The sequence below is a fragment of the Lemur catta genome, chromosome 11 (genome assembly GCF_020740605.2).
Source record: "Lemur catta isolate mLemCat1 chromosome 11, mLemCat1.pri, whole genome shotgun sequence".
NCBI classification, from domain to species: Eukaryota; Metazoa; Chordata; class Mammalia; order Primates; family Lemuridae; genus Lemur; species Lemur catta.
Genome location: NC_059138.1, coordinates 81,284,584 through 81,300,148, shown reverse-complemented (window position 1 = coordinate 81,300,148; position 15,565 = coordinate 81,284,584). Strand labels below are relative to the sequence as shown.

The 15,565-nt window shown below is 40.9% G+C and overlaps 1 protein-coding gene across 1 annotated transcript in view; it reads left to right on the top strand.

Annotated features, from left to right (window-relative positions):
• Window positions 1–2,095: 2,095 nt before the first annotated feature.
• Window positions 2,096–15,565, top strand: part of AOAH (acyloxyacyl hydrolase) — a 201,322-nt gene continuing 187,852 nt past the window's right edge. The window contains exon 1 of the mRNA XM_045564068.1: window positions 2,096–2,579. Within this exon, the coding sequence (XP_045420024.1) occupies window positions 2,453–2,579 (127 nt within the window). The 5' untranslated portion in view covers window positions 2,096–2,452. The remainder of the gene's footprint in view (window positions 2,580–15,565) is intronic.

Sequence of the window (15,565 nt, the reverse complement as noted above, 5' to 3'; positions counted from 1 at the left end):
TACGTTCTTCTGTTGACCTTGCTCAGTAAGAACTCACCTTCCAAGTGTGAAAGTGCTTCTATTTATTAAAACCTTGCTATGTGTCTGGTATGACCATGTAGATAGTCCCATCTCCCTTTTCCAGCTGAGGAATCTCACCTCTGGAACTAGGAAGAGACTTGCTCAGTGCTGCACAGCTGAGTCAGTGCCACACACTGTGGCCAGCCCTGAAGGCTGAGCACACCGGGTCGTTTCAGGCTCACCATCCTTGGGACAGCTGTGGGTGGAACTGCCTGGCCACATAGACACGATGAAGGGCATGAAACTTGCATGCAGCCTTACACCAAGAAATTCCTCTCACCCTAAGAGTTTCCCAACCTGTTCTCAGCCATTCATCTAGACCAGGAGAGTCTCAGGAGGCCCAGATCCTGTGCCAAACTATCTTCCAGAAGCCCTCAGAAGATTCCTCACCAATCTCTGGGTTAGACAAACTAGACCGTGCACTTCTGGAATGCTGCACGGCACCTAGAAGGTGTTTGATAAATGCTGCCTCTTCCTGTCCATGCCACTTTCCACATATTACATCTTGGCCTGCAACTACCACGGGTGTCTGGGAATTCTCTTGAAGCTGACATGGAGTACAAGTTTCATCACACTCTCACCAACCTTTGATTTACTAAATACTTACTTCCTGTAGTTTGGATACATCATTTACGTGAGTCCCTCCAGCAGCTCTCTGAGGCAGATATTACCATTATCTCAATATAAACGAAGAACTGAAGGGAGAAATGTTACATCGCTGGCCTAACATACTACTCAGAACTAAACGGTAGATACCAGGTTTGACTATGGGCCTTTGTGTCCTCACAGTCTGTATTCTTAATCGGTCCATTATACTGTCTCCCCAGGGAGTCTCTGGAACTTCTCTAGGCCACACCCCCCTGGTGGTCCTTGTAACCCCTAAAGCTTCCCTTGATTACAGAGTCAGGGACCTTAAGCAGCAGCCCCTCAGCCTCAGAGGAAGTCACAGGACCACAGGTGACCAAGGACACCATTTATGGCCCAACCTGTGCTAGGGACATAATTAGGGAAACACTGTGATTTGTGCTATCGCTACTGTAGGTTTGGGAATTTCAGTCCCGTTGGCATTTGTAAGATGAATACCTCCACAAAAAATCTTCAAACCATAAAAATTGGTATTTCCTACACCCTGGAAAGGATACTACTTTAAAACTCTACCTGCTATTTAAAATGCTATTTTTTAAGAAATTGCTACCTATTTAGATACCCTCCATAATATTTCAAAGTTTGTAATTAGCTTTCCTTAGAGCCTAAGCAGAGAGAAAAAGAACCGCATGACTCCCCACACTTATCTAGTCTGTAGTTCTTTGGCCCCGTCTTCTTATCTCTTCTGAGATGGCACATGACTTGGCTGTGTCCTATTTTAGAACAAAGCATCATATGCCTTTCTTTATCTATGATCTGGTTCGGATTTATTTTTTTCCAGAAAACCAGTGCTCAATTCTCCTCTTCAAAGCAAAAAATCAGTCTCTGCACAATGAACAAATCATCCACAGCCAGGAAATATAAACACACTTTGAAATTGTGAAGAAAAAAAGATGCATCACACACAGCCAGGGAAATATGAATGGGCTAATTCTAACTCATCTTTTTTCTCATTAGGTCTAAAATCCAGCCTTCCCGACTGCCCATTATTTTCTGCACGGCTCATTTTCTGCACACCACATGAAAGGCCTTGAGAAAACTTGACCCTTCAAGAAATAATCAGGCTTCTCCAGAGAAAAGATGCTACTTGACCAGAATATTCTTTAACAACAAAATAAAGAGCCCATATAAAGCTGTTTAATACAAAACTAAATAACTTCTGAATAGAAAAAGTTATAATTTCTACAATATGTGTGTGCTGCTGGTCAAATTGCTAAAGGGTTGTGTGTTTATGGTTTAGGGTTGTGTTTTTTTTTTTTTCCTGCTTCAGTTCTAGTTTTAATTTAGCTTTGTTTTGCAAGAATGAAAGGGGAAGGGCCTCCTAACCAACCCAACAGAGCAGTTCTGGCGGCGAGCCTCAAAGTTCGTGGTTTACAGTCACTGACTTCAGCCAGGGAGCCTGGCAGGAAGTGCCTGTTGGTGCCACTGTGCAGCTTAGGTTTTTCTTTTTCCTGCAGGTTTTAGCTCAGAAGAACTGCACACCAGGGACTCCCTCTAGCTCTTCCCAGACTCTGCCCCATGTGGCTCTCTCAGGGGTCCCACAGTCTCGAGCTGTGGGTCTGTGAGTGTGTGTGTTTTCATTTGTGTCACGCTTATTGAAGAGCGTGTGTCTGAGAGTGTGGGGTGTGTGTGTCAGAGAGAGGAAGAGAAGGGCAGAGAGACCGACTGACTCTGTGGCCTCAGTTTGAACATTCCTTAGCCGGCAGCTTCTGGAGCCAGGCGATCTCCCGTGGTGCACGGCTCAGAGATGAAGTTCCCCTGGAAGATCCTTATGGCAGCTCCTCTATTCTTCCTCCTGCCTCTTCACTCCTCAACTTCTCCGGCCTACCACGACCAGCTGGGCACCACCCACTCCAACAGCCACACCTGCATAGGTATGTAAATATTTTTGCATATTTTATGTGTATGTAACAACGGGGTCCAATACTTTTCTTGCATAATAAATCACCTATTTAATGACATCCCTAGTTGTAAGATTCTGAGTAAAGCACCAATAACCTCACTGACAAAAATGTTGAGTCTATAAGTAAGCATTCACACTGTATACAGCCACTAGTTTGAATTAGTCAAAAAAGTCTTCCACTTCATTGGTGATTGCAATGTTTTCCTCTTATATGGGCAACTATAACAGCCTGAAATTCTTACTCCTTCTCCCAGGCTTTGTTTGACTTCAGACAGACATGTCTGAGTTTGAATTGCTACCTTATTTCCTTCCTTTCTCTCCCATCCTTTACTGGCTGTGAAACCTTGAGCAGCTTACTTAACCCTCTCCATGTCTCTGTGTCCTTATTGGTGAGCAGAGGCTAATAATGCCCACCTCACAGGGATACTGTGAAAATTGTGAGCATGCATGTAAATTCCTGGTGTTTGCACACAGTAAGGACTCAACCATCTTAGCTTTCTTCTTTCTCTCAGGGAGTGTAGACTTGGTGATCATTCAGAAACTTTGAACACTGACTGAGCTATGGCTCCTTGACTTATCTTTCATTGAAGTTGTTTGTTTCTGTGGGGTTTTTCTGTTTGTTTATTTATTTGTGGGGGGGTTTTTTGTTTGTTTTTTTTGTTGTTGTTGTTGTTTTTGAGAGTAGGAAGTAGGGTAAGATCTTTGATATTCATATTGTAGCTGCAGCTTCCATAACAGTGATGGGCATTTAAAAGGGACAGTCTATAGAGCCACATAGACTCAGAACTCTGAGTAGCAATTGTTCAATGAGCAGACCTCAAAATAGAGCCCTGTCTTGAGAAGCCAGAAGAAGAACCCTAGGGTAAGTGTGGTGGCCACATGCTACAGATGGAAAATCTGGAAAGAGTCTGACACATGAATTATTTCCGGAGGCAGTATGGAAACACATCTGAATTAGTCCTACTTCTCCAAAACCATGACCTTAGGTCATTATACATTTTAGGGATCACATCTCTAGTTCCAAAGTTTCATTTTAAGCTAAAACCTTAGGACCAAGATTCCCTGGGAATCTGTTCTCCAGAGGCCTGGAAGTGGAGGTCTGTGGCCCCTTAGAACCATGCCTGGGAGAGCATCCTCACCCAGTACTGGTTTCCTTAATTATTTGTCACCATTTCATTTTCTCAGAACAAAACCCTAAAGCCTGTCAAATGGAAATACTCTCGAAAAAGGCTCAAGTGAAATCAGTTCTACTTCTAGGCTGGTTGCAAATTAGATGTTTGAATTTAGAAAAGTCTAATTTGAAATCCTCGGGCCCTCACTTCAGTACGATAGACAGCAGATGGCATTCCCTCTCCTGCCCCAGTCCCCATGAGGCCACAGAGAGTAGAAGGAGGTGTTGAGGGGATTCCAGGATGGGGTTCCTCTGGTTATCTATTGTTATATAGCATATTAAAATAATAACCATTCTGTTCTATCATGATTTTTTGGATCAGGAATCTGTTGAGACCCTGGCTGATGATTGGTCTCTCTGTGTAGGAGTGACCGTGGTCACTAGGGGGTATTCAGATGGTGGATTGATGGCTCTGGGACTGTCCAAGGCAGCTTCACTCACGTGTTTGGCAACTTGGGGGCAGAGAATGGCTAGAAGGTTGGCTTGTCAGGGAGCATCCATCAGAGTGCCACGTGTGGAGGACTCAGGGAGTAGGCCTTCTTACCTAGAAGCTCAGGAATCCCAGAGAGAGAATTCCAAAAGACAGGATCTAGAAAGTGACACAGCATCACTTCGGTCACCTTCTATTGCTCAAAGCATTCACAGGTCCCTCCTCCCAGACTCAAGGGAGGGGAGATAGACCCCTCGTTTTGATGGGGAGTGTCATCTCTACTAGCTACAGGGGTTCACTTTGGTTGCCCACACAAATATTCCATGGCCCCAAGAGCTTGGGGAGTCTGTTGCTGGTTAGGTTTGAGGATGATTTAGCACCCATTTCCCCAGTAGCTCATGACTCCTGTCTAACTCTGCCGGGTGACTTACTCACCTGTCGTCATCATAACAAGAAAGGTGGGTGCAAGAGGAGTCCGTTCACGTGATTGACATTGACCGAGCACTGGCTGTGCGCTGAGACGGGTGCTGAAGGTTGTCCACGCTGGTGTCTTACTGTTTGAAGTTGTTCCTTGGGGAAACAGGCTCATAAACTTGTGTGCAGGGGAGTTTATTGAGGAGTGTTCTTGAGGAAAAGACTAGTAAGAGAGGACGGCAGCAGGGGGTCGGGGGAGGAGGAGGGCTGTGCTGCAGCCACACACACAAAAGAGGCCTAGTCGATCCCACTGAGAGCTCTGGGGGCTGTTCTGAAGTGAGTTCAAGTCTTGGAACCCCCTCACTGAACAGTCACTGGATGCAAACTAACCCCCAGGGGAGGTGCCATAACTTTGAGACATACTGCGACACCACCCTTTGGTGGAGGCAATTCCTGGCAACGGACGCAGACACTGGCATGAACCTTCAGACAAACACTTCCTGCAGCTGGGGGAGCGAGTATCTCCTGAAAGGGGGTCCTGGGGTACACTTCCTGACAGGGCCGAAATGCGGGAAGTGTCTCAGAAGTAGTGAAGTAGGCTCACTCGCAGCTGGAGGCAAGAGGAAAAACTTCATGGAGGAAGGAGAGAAGGAATTGTTGGTTGGGCTTCCGCTAACTCTACGTTTGCTGTTAACACCCCAACAACTTTCTGATGTAAACCAGGATTAGGTGCCCTCAGACTCCCCCACAGAAAGGCATTCCCCAAACATTTCCATGATTCACTCCTCACCCGGTCACCGTATGCCAGGCCCTGCACTCTGAGCCAGGGATACAGAAATGAAGAAGAGGAAGAATTTTGAAACTGCCTGTCTTCTGAAAATTCATTGTCCAATGTAGAGGAAAATGAGAATCTGGAGCCCTGTAAAGATTACGGTTCTCTAAAATGAATGATGAACCGGGCACTTAGTGCGCCATAGCGCCCCACTCGTCTGGACCTTGTGGAACCGCAGTGTAGCCACGGGCCCCAGGAGCGGACAGCTGCTGACTGTGTGCTAGCAAAGTCACCAGAGGAGGGTGAAACTGTAACCTGGATGGGAGGGAAAAGAGTGTGTTAAGACTTCAGAGTTTTAGAAATGTTTCAACCCTAATGCTGCCGAAGAAGGAAGCTTCAGTTATCTCAAAGATTCCATTGCAGACACCTCCTTCCTGAAATACCCCAGCCAACGAAAACCTTTCTGAGCAAAAGCTGGCTAGGCAGGTGGGTTTCCAATCATCCCAATGGAGCAATAAGTCATCTTTGTTAGTTGTTTTTTAATTGCCCTTTTACTATAAAGTCTTACCTTCATAATTTAAGTATATGCTTGCCTTGATTTATAAGATCATAATAGAATAAAATGTTTATATCTCCTTCCCAACACATAGAAGTAGTTTTTCTTTCTTATTTTCCATTGAGTTCAATTTAATTAATTAGGTTCCATCTATTTTTATGAAGATGTGCATTTAGTAATCATTTATTTCTTATTCGTAAAATTTGTTTTCCTACTGGTCAGTGGCCATTCTTACAGCGCCCTGACCCCTCTCCATGGGGGAGGTTGCCTTCCGTCTTTTCTCTGAGTTGAATCTGCACTGACTGGAGTGATACTTGGGGAGAGTAACTCTATCCGAGTGTTCTTCAGCCATATAAATTATATTGGTTATTTAATAGTTATAATAATTGCTAACATTATTTATTGGGTACTTACTGTGTGATAAACTGTCTTCCAAAAGGTTGACATGTATTAACTCATTTAATCATTAAATGACCTATGGAGTATGTAGTATCATTATCCTCATTAGATAGGTGACGAAACTGAGATGGAAGTAAGTCACTTGTTCAAGGTTACACAGCTAGTTAAGAATTGGCTTATTGCTCACTGTATTTGTTATTATGTTGTTTTTGAAGTTTTTACCTGATTTTGTATTACAGCTTTATTGAGATATAATTTACATACCATAAAGTTCACCCTTTTTAAGTATAAAAGTGGCTTTATTGAGATATAATTTACGTACCATAAAGTTCACCCTTTTTAAGTATAAAAGTGGCTTTAAGTATATTCATGAGTTGTGCGTTGATCACCAATATCTAATTCTAGAATATTTCATCACCCTCCTCCCCAAAATCCCATGCTCATTAGCAGTCATTCCCAATTTCCTTCACTCCACAGCCCCTGGAAATCACTAATCTTCTTTCTGTCTATATGGACATTCCATATAAGTAGAATAATATAAGTGGCCTTCTGCTATAGGCTTCTTTGACTTAGTATAATGTTTTCAAAGTTCATCCATGTTGTAGTTTGCATCAACCTCATTTCTTCTCATGGCTGAATAATATTCCATTGTATGAATATACCAAATTTTGTTTATCTATTCATTGTGTTTTTTTGAGGTGAGAGTCTTGCTATGTTGCCCAGGCTTATCTCAAACTCCTGGACTCTAGCAATCCTCCTGCCTCAGCTTCCAGAGTAACTATGATTACAGGTGTGCCCCACCATGACTGGCTATCTGTTCATTGTTAACGGACATTTGAATTGTTTTCACTTCTTGGCTGTTATGAATAATTCTGCTCTGAATATTTATGTACAAGTTTTTGTGTAGACACGTGTTTTTATTTCTCTTGGGTGTATGTATACCTAGGAGTGGAATTTCTGGGACATATGGTAATTCCACGTTTAACATTTTGAGAAACTGCCAAACTGTTTTCCAGAGAAGCTGCCCCATTTTCCATTTTCATCAGCAGTGTACGAGGGCTGTAATTTCTCCACGTTCTCACCAATACTTGTTATCATTCATCTTTTGCTTATAGCCATCATGGTGGGTGTGGAGTGAGATCTCATTGTGGGTTTGATTTGTATTTCCCAAATGATGATATTGAACACCTTTGCATGCACTTATAGGCTATTGGATTTCCTTTTTTTTATTTTTGTTGATTTTTTCATTTTCTAGGCATTGATAATTCATGCATTGTTTATATTGAAACATTTTACAAATCAGAATACACAAGGGAAAACTCCCATACTATTGTGAAATAAATGAAAACTGCATATGCCAAAGGTAAAATAGTCATGGTGTATAACAAAATAATGATAAATGTCATTTTTACATTTTATTTATTTATTTTCTCTGACAAAAATATCTATTCAAGTCTTTTGCCCATTTTTTAACTGGGTTTATTTATCATTTTATTGTTGAATTGTAAAAGTTCTTTATATAGTATTGATACAAGTCCCTTATAAAATGTATGATTTGCAAATATTTTCTCCCATTCCATGGTTTTTTTCCCCCACTTTCATGATGGTGTCCTTTAAAGAACAAAATTTAGTAATTTTGATTAAGTCAAATTTATGTTTTTTTTTTCCTTTTGTCTTTTTTGCTTTTAATGTCATACCTAGGACTTATTTTTTAAAATTATTATTGGTTTCCTCTTTTCTTATGCCCATTCCTTTATTTTATTTCCAAGACCTAAGTCATTAACCACCATTTCAGCAACCAGGAGTGAGCCTCCTGAGGTTGCAAGTAACAGGAATTGCCTTGAGCTAGCCTCAGCAAAAAAGGAGGAAACTTTCTCATGAGAATTTCAGGAATGAACTTTAGAATCAAAAGGCAGAAAGATAGGGCTAAAAAACAAGCCAGGAGCCAAAAATGATGGCTGACAGGACCCCAGGGAGTTCTCTCTCTTGGCCTCTCAGTGCTGCCTCTACCTCTGCTCCTCCAGACTAACTGGTTTAATGCTCTTGGCTCTTTGGCCGACTACTCACTCCCACAGCCCTGAGTTTGCATGTAATAGTTCAGCCCACGCAGAGATGGGCTGTCCTGGTTGCCAACTCCAGCTTCCCAGTAGTGGGAATCTGGGCTAAGTCTTTAGAGCACTGAGTACGAGGCAGGTGGGAGTGAGGACAGCTCGAGGTACAGATAACGCTGCCAGGAGTGTGGAGGAGGGCAGCTTTTGCAAAAGGGGGAGATTATCTTGTCGTGACTAGAGAGATACTCCAAAAGGAGCCACCACTGAAGTTACTGAGATATTGAGCCCACATCCCCATTGCAAATGAACAGCCTGGCTCCAGTCCCAAAGAGGAGCCCTCCAGTGGGGAATCAGCCAGTAGACCTGAGGACAGGGTCTTGAATATGTTCTCAAATCAGACCAAAGCTGTGGGAGGCCCCCTTCCCCAGTCTGTCCCCTTCCCCAGTTTGCCATATCTGTTAGCACTGAGTAATGCGTCCCATTTGAACACTAGGCACACACTGGCTCGACTGTGCTTGAACATGCTGTGTCTCTCTCTGCCACTTTTCAAATGTCATGGGATCAATAAAAAGCCATGTTCATTTTTCCAAAACATCATTTTCTTTACATGGGTGATTTAGAAGGAAAGCAATCCTTATGTTTCTAAGTCATTGACATTTAAATTAATTCATTGAATTTTGAGGGTTTTTTTAAAGCACTATTTGGTACTCAGGAAGCCTTTTAAAAGAGTAAAAAAGAAAAAAAAACCCACGTTTTTCCTCATTCACGTTTGGCTAAATGTATAAAATGCCTTCTGAGTCAGGTTATAACCCTCTCTCTCCACCCACACACTCCACACAGAGTGGTCTGAGATGACTTCATAGTTTGAATGATAAAGAGACAGAGGTGGCCCTATGGTTTCAAGGCATTGTGAGTGATAAAATAGCAGTGTCACTGACAAAAATAGGAAAGATTTGGCCTGAGCCAGCAGAGAAGGTTGAAAATTTATTATCACAATTTAGAGACACAGAAATTTTACTTTCTCTATTTCTCTATAACTGAACTTGTTCATGAAGACGCCATTTCTGTTGATAGCAGAAAACACTTCATCTTGCCATTTGGGTTTAAATTTAGTCTCCTTCAGGTGACTCGGCTTCTTTTCCCACCCTCCTCTGTGAGGGTTGAGCTCAGTTCTCAGGGACGGTTTACCCATTAACCTGACCCTCACAGTTCCTGGCCTTTGGCGGGGAGGGCTCTGACCTCAGCCCTCAGAGCTCCCCCAGTTGAAGCTTCATGGCTGGTGGAATTCTGGATCTTGGCTCAGCAGAGCAAGGGATAGTCGCCCCTGCATCCGACCAGCCTGCACCTAACGCCTTGGCGAGCCCTACAGATACTCAAAGCTTAGCCAAGCTGCCCCTAGTCCCCTGGACACAGCTGCTGTCCTCTGCACTTGCCCTATCCATGGCAATGCCCATACCGTTAATCCTCTACCTTTATTTTAAAATTATCATTGAATTTAACCCCAATTTTGGCACAAATGGTAGGTTTCTGATCATCTGAATGTTCCATATATTCCCCACCCTGTCTGCCTTTCTTTTTCCTGGATTGTTCTGAGGTGGTAACTCTGAAGAAAAAGACCACAAAGACATCGTGGACAGGGTCCACAACTTTGGGGAAAGGATTGCACAGTGAGAAAAACCAAAAGAATCCAAATGACGGCATGCCGTTCTTCAGGAAGAAAGCAAATGTTTTTTTTTGTAAATATACTATGGGAAAGTACACAAAGCATCTTTAAATGTATTGAGGGAAAGAGGAAAAAAAGAGGAAGTTGCAAAGCATTAAACAGAGTAAAATCCCCAGCAAGTTATAACATGCCCATCTCTCTACTGACATAGCTATCTTTCTAGACAGAATGAACACCAAAATGTTAATAGGGCTTATATGGTTATCTCTGAAAGGTGAGGTTTTGTGATGTATATTATCTTTTTGGTGCTTTTCTGAATTTTACACATTTTTCAGATGAGCTCATGGAAGAAATAGTAAGGGCTGGAACTTGGAGTGACAGAGCGTGAGCTCTCAGTCAGACAGCCTGGCTTTGAATCCTGGCTCTGCCACTCTGGACAAATGTGACCCTGGGGACATGGCTTCACCCTCTGTACTCACTTCCCTCATCTGCAAGATGAGAATTACAGGAGCAGTGTGGATGGCTAAACCAGTAAATACACTCAGAGGACTTAGAACTGTGCTTGGTACATAGGAAGTACTCAAAATGGTTGTGATTATCCACTCTTTGAAAATCAGGAAAGAAATATATTGAAATTGTGCTCTAGAAGTCCTGAAATTAAACCTATTATACAGCTGAGTCCTGAGTAACTGAATAATTTCACACCAATCTATATCTCATGTAGATACAAATTCTCAACTCTTCGGTATCTTCAGGGAAGATTCATTTATAAAGAAAGATTTCACAGTGTATTAGCCTTCTATTGCTGTGGCATAAATTGCAACACACTTATCAGCTTAAATCAATGCAAATTTATTATCTCATAGTTTCTGCACATCAGAAATCTAGACATAACATAATTGGGTTCTCTGCTCAGGGTTTTACAAGGCTGAAGGCAAGATGTTGGCCAGGGCTGTATGTGATTTGAGACTCAGGTCCTCTTGCAAGTTCACTGGTTGCTGGCAGAATTTAGTCCCTTGCAGTTGCAGAAGTGAAGTCCCATTTATTTGCTAGATGTCACCTAGGGACCACTCTCAATAACCAGAGGCTGCCCCTCTTCATGAGAAGTTAGCAACATAGCTATTTCTTTCTTATTCAAGAAGAGCTGGAGAAAATGCTATATTTAAAGGGCTTCCCTGATTATGCTCAGTCCACTTAGAAAAATCTTGATTAATTCAAAGTAAACTGATTAGTGTCCTTAATTACATATGCAAATCCCTTTTGTCATTGCCGTATAACAGAATATAATCATGGAAGTGATATCCAATCATATTCTCAGCTTCTGTTTGTGTGTACACCGGGAGGCAGAAGTCTTAAAATTCTGCCTACCACACGTAGAAATGTTTTTAAAAGAACAAAAAAAGGCCTTCAAATAAAACACCCAGATAATATCACAAAAGAGAATTTATGGGACTTAATTGCAATGTGATTCACCAAATAGACATGAATACATAATGGAAATTAATAGAAGAAGAGTAAGTTGCAGACTGAACAAGTTTTTTGTTTTGGGTTTTTGTTTTTGGTTTTGATTTTGGTTTGGTTTTGGGAATTTTGATTTTTTACATGCAAGCTTTTCCTCATGGACTTCACACTCTGAGAATTTGGAAAGAAAACAAATGGCCTTTTTACTCATAAGCTAGTTGTCTTTTATTGTTAGGAAAGAGGACAAACCCCTATCTGAATCATGCCCTGGACAAAATCTATTTTTTAAAATGACCCCCACAATTTAACAAAATGTGAATGCAAATTGGAGTAGATTAACTTGCCCTTTATTTTATTAAATCTAAAACTCCAGGTTGCTTCAAACAAAAATAAGTATAAGAGAGAATTCTGATTATGATGGCATGAAGGGGTTGGAGATTCCTCTGTGCAAAAGACCAAGTATAAAACTGGAAAAATTGTCACAAGCATTTCAGGGCACTGGAAATCACCAATGGCATAAAAGTGAGAAATGTTTGTTCTTGAAAAATGGCTTGACCTTGAGGAAAAACAGTGAGTCTCTGTGGCCTTCTTGCCCAGGGCTGCTCTATCTACTCTGCTTTCTTCTTGGTTAGAGATATTAGTAGTTTTATCACTGTGGAACTGGCTGCAAAAACCAGTGGGTCTACTGTTAATGTGATAGATGATTCAACCAGGGTTCAAAGAGCCATGGCATTCCTGGCTAAAAGTGATGGACTCACTTGGGAATTAACCAAGAGAGCCTGCAGCTTTGCTAGCCCGAGGTTTTGGTCCCAGCTGGAGCAATGGCAATCAGCCAGAAGTTTAGCAGAAAGATCCTGGAAATGATCTGGAGAAGAGCATAACAGCAGGACTGAGATAAGCTGTGTACATATCCCTAAGGGATTGGGAAACTATGCATGTGTAGGGGAGACCTGAAAGAACCCAGCAAAAAATCCCAGGGAGACTTGAGAACTGGCTGCAACTTTGAATGTATTCCCTATCTCACACATGGATCAATCGACAGAGGGTAGAAGCCTTACAAGCATGTGTTTCAACACAACCGTGCACAAATCTAAGCTATGTAGACACAGGAGTGGTCCACAGAAAGCTGGGCTAAAAAACGAGCAGAGAATCAGAGACTCTACACTCTGGGGGAAAAAGATCTGCAGTTGAAGCCGGGAAAGTTATTACACTAGAAAAGAAGAGCCAACAATCCTCAGGAGATAAAACAGAATCAAGAGTTGTTAAATATGTTATTTAAAATATCCAGTTTTCAATAAAAAAAATTTGTAGACATGGAAAGAAACATAAAATAGACACCCATACTTGGGCAGTGGAAGCAGTCAATAGAAATGGACTCTAAATGGGTCTAAACAGATGAAGACTTCAAATTACTATTATGAGTATATCCAAAGAATTGAAGAAAACCATAGTAAAAAAATTAAAGGAAAATATTATGATAATATTCAGCAAGTAGAATTTCAGTAGACATATAAAATTATAATAAAGATACAAATGTCAATTCTAGACGTGAAAAAACAATAATTGAAATGAAAATTCACTAGATGCACTCAACAGAAGATTTGAGTTCAAAGAAGAAAGAATCAATGAACTTGAAAACAGATCAATAGAAAGTATCTAGACCAAAGAATAGAGGAAACAAAGCTTGAAGAAAAGTGAACAGAGCCTCAGAAAAAATATACATTATGCAGCATCTCAACATTTATGAAATGGAAGTTTAAAAGAAGAGGAAAGAAAGAAAGGGGAAGTAAAAATGGTCAACACCTTTTCAAAATTGAGGAAAAATATTAACCTATAGATCCAAGAATCTCAAAAATCCCCAAATACAAAAAGAGAGGAAAACCTTGACACCTCATAGTCAAACTTCTGAAAATCAAATACAACATGAAAATCTTGAAAGCAGCAACAGAAATATAACTTATTATTTACAAGAAAACAACAATATGACTAATGGCTGACCTCTCATCAGAAGATATTAAAATGACATGCAGGCATACCTTGTTTTATTAAGCTTTGCTTTATTACACTTTGCAGAGATTGTGTTTTTCACAAATGGAAGGGTTTTGGCAACCCTGCATTAAGCAAGTCTGTTGGCACCATTTTTCAAACAGCATGTGGTTTACTTCATGTCACATTTTGGTAATTCTCATAATATTTCAAACTTTTTCATTATTATTATATCTGTTATGATTATCTGTGATCAGTGATTCCTGATGTTACTATTATCATCCTTTGGGATTACCATAAACTGCACCCACATAAGATGAGGAATTTAATCAATAAATGTTGTGTGTGTTCTGAATGCTCCACTGACCATCCATTCCCCCATTTCTATCCTTCTCCTTGGGCCTCCCTATGCCCTGAGACACAACAATATTAAAATTAGGACAATTAATAACCCTATGATGGCCTCTAGTGTTCAAGTGAAAGGAAGAGTCACATGTCTCTCACTTTAAATGAAAAGCTAGACATAATTAAGCTCAGTGATAAAGCATGTCAAAAGCCAAAATAAGTCAAAAGCTAAGCCTCTTGTGCCAAACAGTTAGCCAAGTTGTGAATGCAAAGGAAAAGTTCTGTAAGGAAATTAAAATTGCTACTTCAGCGAACACACAAACGGTAAGAAAGCGAAACAGCCTTATTGCTTATATGGAGAAAGTTTTAGTGGCCTGGATAGAAGATCAAACCCTTAAACCAAAGCCTATCTCAGAGGAAAACCCTAATTCTCTTCAATTCTATGAAGACTGAGAAGTGAGGAAGCTGCCCAATAAAAGTTTGAAGTTAGTAGAGGTTGGTTTATGAGGTTTGAGGAATAAAGCTACCTTCATATCATAAAGTGTAAGGTGAAGCAGCAAGTGCTGATGTGGAAGCTACAGTAAATTATCCAGAAGACCTAGCTAAGATCATGGATGAAAGGGGCTACACTCAACAATAGATGAAACAGCTTTCTCTTGGAAGAAGATGCCATCTAGGACTTTCATAGATAGAGAGAAGAAGTCAATGCCTGGCTTTACAGCTTCAAAGGACAGGCTGACTCTCTTGCTGGGGGCTAATGCAGCTAGTGACTTTAAGTGGAAGCCAATGCTCATATACTATTCCCAAAATCCCAGGGCCCTTAAGAATTATGCTAAATCTACTCCATTGTGCTCTACAGATGAAACAAAAAAGCCTGGATGACAGCACATTTGTTTACAGCATGGTTTACTGTATATTTTAAGCCCACTGTTGAGAAACTGCTCAGTAAAAAAGATTCCTTTCAAAATATTATTGCTCATTGACAATGCACATGGTCACCTAAGAACTCTTATAGAGATACACAAGGAGATTAATGTTGTTTTCATGCCTGCTAACACAACATCCATTCTGAAGCCCATGGATCAAGGAGTAATTTCCACTTTCAAGTCTGATAAATTAAGAAATACTTTTCACAGGGCTATAGCTACCATAGATAGTGATTCCTCTGATGGATTATGGCAAAGTAAATTGAAAACCTAGAAAGCATCCGCCATACTAGATATCACTAAGAACATTCGTGATTCATGGGAGGAAGTCAAAATATTAACACTAACTGAAGTTTGGAAGAAGTTGATTCCATCTCTCATGGAGGACTTTGAGGGGTTCAGAACTCCAGTTGAGGAAGTAATTGCAGACATGGAGGAAATAGTAAGAGAACTAGGATTAGAAGTAGAGCCTGAAGATGTGGCTGAACTGCTACAATCTCATGATAAAACTTGAATGGATGAGGAGTTGCTTCTTGCAGATGAGCAAAAAAAGCAGTTTCTTGAGATGGAATCTACTTCTGGTGAAGATGCTGTGAACATTGTTGAAATGACAATAAAGGATTTAGAATATTCCATAAACTTAGTTGATAAAGCAGCAGCAGGATTTGAGAAGATAGAGTTTTAAAAAAGACAAGATCCAACTACATTCTGTCTACTAGAGACACACTTTAGATGCAAAGACACAAATAGGCTTAAATTAAAAGAAGGGAAAAATATGTACTA